Source organism: Eimeria mitis, genomic scaffold, assembly GCF_000499745.2.
Source record: "Eimeria mitis Houghton genomic scaffold, Emh_scaff1757, whole genome shotgun sequence".
In the NCBI taxonomy this organism is placed as follows: Eukaryota; Apicomplexa; class Conoidasida; order Eucoccidiorida; family Eimeriidae; genus Eimeria; species Eimeria mitis.
This window is the reverse complement of record NW_013570074.1, coordinates 6,667-9,904: the sequence shown is the minus strand read 5'-3', so window position 1 is coordinate 9,904 and position 3,238 is coordinate 6,667. Positions and strand designations below refer to the sequence as shown.

At 42.0% G+C, this 3,238-nt stretch overlaps 1 protein-coding gene across 1 annotated transcript; it reads left to right on the top strand.

Annotated features, from left to right (window-relative positions):
- Nucleotides 1-1,888: 1,888 nt before the first annotated feature.
- Nucleotides 1,889-2,563, top strand: EMH_0042980 (uncharacterized protein; the record flags this gene model as incomplete). Its single annotated transcript, XM_013495797.1, is given in 2 exon segments — nt 1,889-2,549; nt 2,553-2,563. Coding segments are annotated over 2 exon segments (672 nt in total).
- Between the last annotated feature and the right edge of the window lie 675 nt (nt 2,564-3,238).

Here is a 3,238-nt window from a genome sequence, read left to right as displayed (position 1 = left end):
TATATATATATATATATATATATCGTGTATTATACGTATTCTGCTGCAGGGCAGCTAAACCCTAAACCCTAAACCCTAAACCCTAAACCCTAGACTCTAAACCCTAAAAACTAACGATCCCTCTTTTTATTTATGTACTAGCTAGTCTGTAGTATACACTTGGTAAACCCTAAACCCTAAACCCTAAACCCTAAACCCTAAACCCTGTTGCAGTGTATATACACCTTTCTTATTAATTTATTCATTTGACGCGATCGGGCTATCTGTGCAGCAGCAGCAGATATTTATTTTTGTTTTTCATATTTTTTTATTTTTTTATTTTTTATATTTATAAATAAATTTATGTTTATTAGGAAACAACAAATAGAGTTTACGGCTGTTTCGTCTGTGTGTGGCTACTGTTGTTAATATAAACAAACGGGAAGCAAGCGCAGCTGCTGCTGCTGCTGCTGCTGCTGTTGCTGTTTCTATGGCTGCTGTTATTCATGCTGCTACGGTTGCTGTTGCTGCTGGTGCTGCTGCTGCTGCTGCTGCTGCTGCTGCTGCGCCAGCAGGTGAATTACGTATGTTGCTGTAGAGGCATCAACGGGTGCTACAAAGAGAAGAAGCAGCAGCAGCAGGTTGCAGCACTTGCAGCAGCAGCAGCAGCAGCACGCAATATCGTTTCATTGTCTAGAACAAAACAAACATAAACACAACGTAAGCCCCCAGGCATGGATGTTTGTGTTCTGTTTTTTTTTATTTTTCATACACTTATTGATGCATGCATGCATGCATGCATGTTTATGTGTTTAATGTATTCATATAATGTTTATTATGCATGAATGCCTCTGAAACAAACTCAGCGCCAAGAAACACAGCGAGAGAGGGATATTTGTTAAAACTCTGTTTCAGTTGCAATTTCAAGTAAAGTGAATAAAAATAAAAATAAGTGAATTCGGCGGAAAGAGAAAATAAAAAAAAAGAAAAAAGATCGTTTCTTGTTCATGTTTCACAAAGACGAATGCTGGTACTGCTGCATCTAAATGGAATATGCTGAGGTACCTACCGCCCCGGCTGTGTGCGGTGTTTCATTTAAAAATAAAAACAACAATAATTATAGAATTAATATGAAATAGTTTATTAAAATTTAATAAATTCTGCAGATGAAGAATATATATATATATATACAACTCAAAGAATGAATGCTGCTGCTTACTGCGGCGCTGTGTGGGTGGTGCCACTGGAATTCATATTTCGGGTGTATAGGCAGCTGTGTGTGCGTGGAAAAAGGGGTGATTGAAAAGGCATTTCCCATGAATGAAAAAGTTTAAAATTAAGTTTTTTAGATAAATAAATAAAAATTAAATAAAAAGAAATCAAAAAAAAGAAAATTCAAACATGGGAACAAGTAGAATACATCTCCTGTAAGCCAATCGAGTGTGTTTTGTGTGCACACGGAAAGCACTAATATTGAAACCGTATGCTGGTGTTTCGTGGGGTATGATTATGCGGGTTTCTGCATTATTTTATGAATAATATTGTTTTGTTTGTGAATTATTTTTGATTTATTTTGCTATTCAAGTTTATTTTCCTCAGCTTTCCCGCTATTTCTCCACGAAGGCCAGAGGTTTCCGTGTGTTCTAGCGGTCACAACGCAGTTCGGTTCTTGACTGGTCCGCCGCATTCAACATTTTTTTTTTTCTTTGCATTTTGTTGTTTGAATTTGTTTTTATTTCAGTTTGAGGATTTATACAAGTTTTTCTATTTGGCGGCTTTAGCGTGGTTTTCTTTCTACGCTTTTTCCCCCTGAAACCCAGACGTTGAGTCAGCAGTGCATTTGCATTTCATAAGCTTCTTAAACCCTATTTCTTCTGCACCTCTCTAGCATCTCGCCCCATACATAAAGATGGAGGTCGATAGAGTAATTCCTTCTCAATTTGTTTACCCCTCAAGCAAAACGGGGGAGTTTGTTCCTGCTGGGTTGGACCAGGCGGAGGGTTTCTATCACGGGCCTCCAGCAGCAGCAGCAGCAGCAGGAGCAGCGGCAGAAACAGCAGCTGATCCTCTCCCCCCAATGCCAGAATTTGTTTACCCGTCCTCTGTAGAGGTAGGGTCACCTCCTCCCCCTACCCCTCCATATGATTTAGGGGGCCCCTGGGCGCAGAAACGTATTATAGTACCGCCCTCTCCTTCTTCGTCGGAGCGCATGCATATGTATGGGGCTGTACCGCCCCGGTCGTGGGCGGATGCAGCGAAGGAGTTTCTGGGTAGTTTCATGGAGAGTCTCCAGGACCGTCAGCAGCAGCTGCAGCAGCTGCAGCAGCAGCAGCAGCAGCAGCAGAGGCAGGTGCAGCAGCAGCAGCAAATGCTGTATACAAGAGGAAATCATCCTCATAGTGGAATTGAGGGTTTTGTTGTTGACGCTCCCCCTCAGCTTGTGTATAACCATGTGGTGTATGTACCGCACCATACACTGCCTCCTGCTGCTGCTGCTGCTGCTGCAGCAGTAGAACTAAAGCGACAACCCTATGTAAATATATCTACGATTGCTGCTGCTCCTCCTCCTGNGCTGCAGCAGTAGAACTAAAGCGACAACCCTATGTAAATATATCTACGATTGCTGCTGCTCCTCCTCCTGCTGCTGCTGCTGCTGCTGCTGCTCCTGTGTTAATTCCTCTAGAATCAGAGATTGTTTGTAGGGGGCATCCAGCAGACAGAACAGAGCTTTGCTTTGGCTGTACTATACCCCCTAGACAGCTGAAATACGATATTATAAGAGAAGAAAGAACTGGCTGTTTAGGTTTATGCAAAAGAAATATATTTAAAGCCGTTTGTAGAAAATGTAGAGCCGTTATGCCTACATGCAACCAGTGCGGCAAGCAGTCTGTTATACGCCATCCATAAACCCTCGTAAACCCTCGCGTAAACCCTCGTAAACCCTCGTAAACCCTAAAAAACCCTTTTTCACAAACATAAACCCTCATAAACCCTAAAATAAAACACCATGGTCTCAAGCAGAGGCCAAGTGTTCTTCTTTTATGGCGGCGCAGTTTTGAGGGATATGCGCGCAATATTTGCAGTGTATATATACGCTCGAGGAGAGGAGGAAAATTAGGGTTTAGGGTTTAGGGTTTAGGGTTTATTGGGGTTTGGTCAAACCCTAACGCCGCCAAGCGCCTCCTCCTCAGCATTTGATGGCCTCTAGCAAACAAAATATTTTATTGAAATTTATTTTAACAAATATTTGAACGCTTGC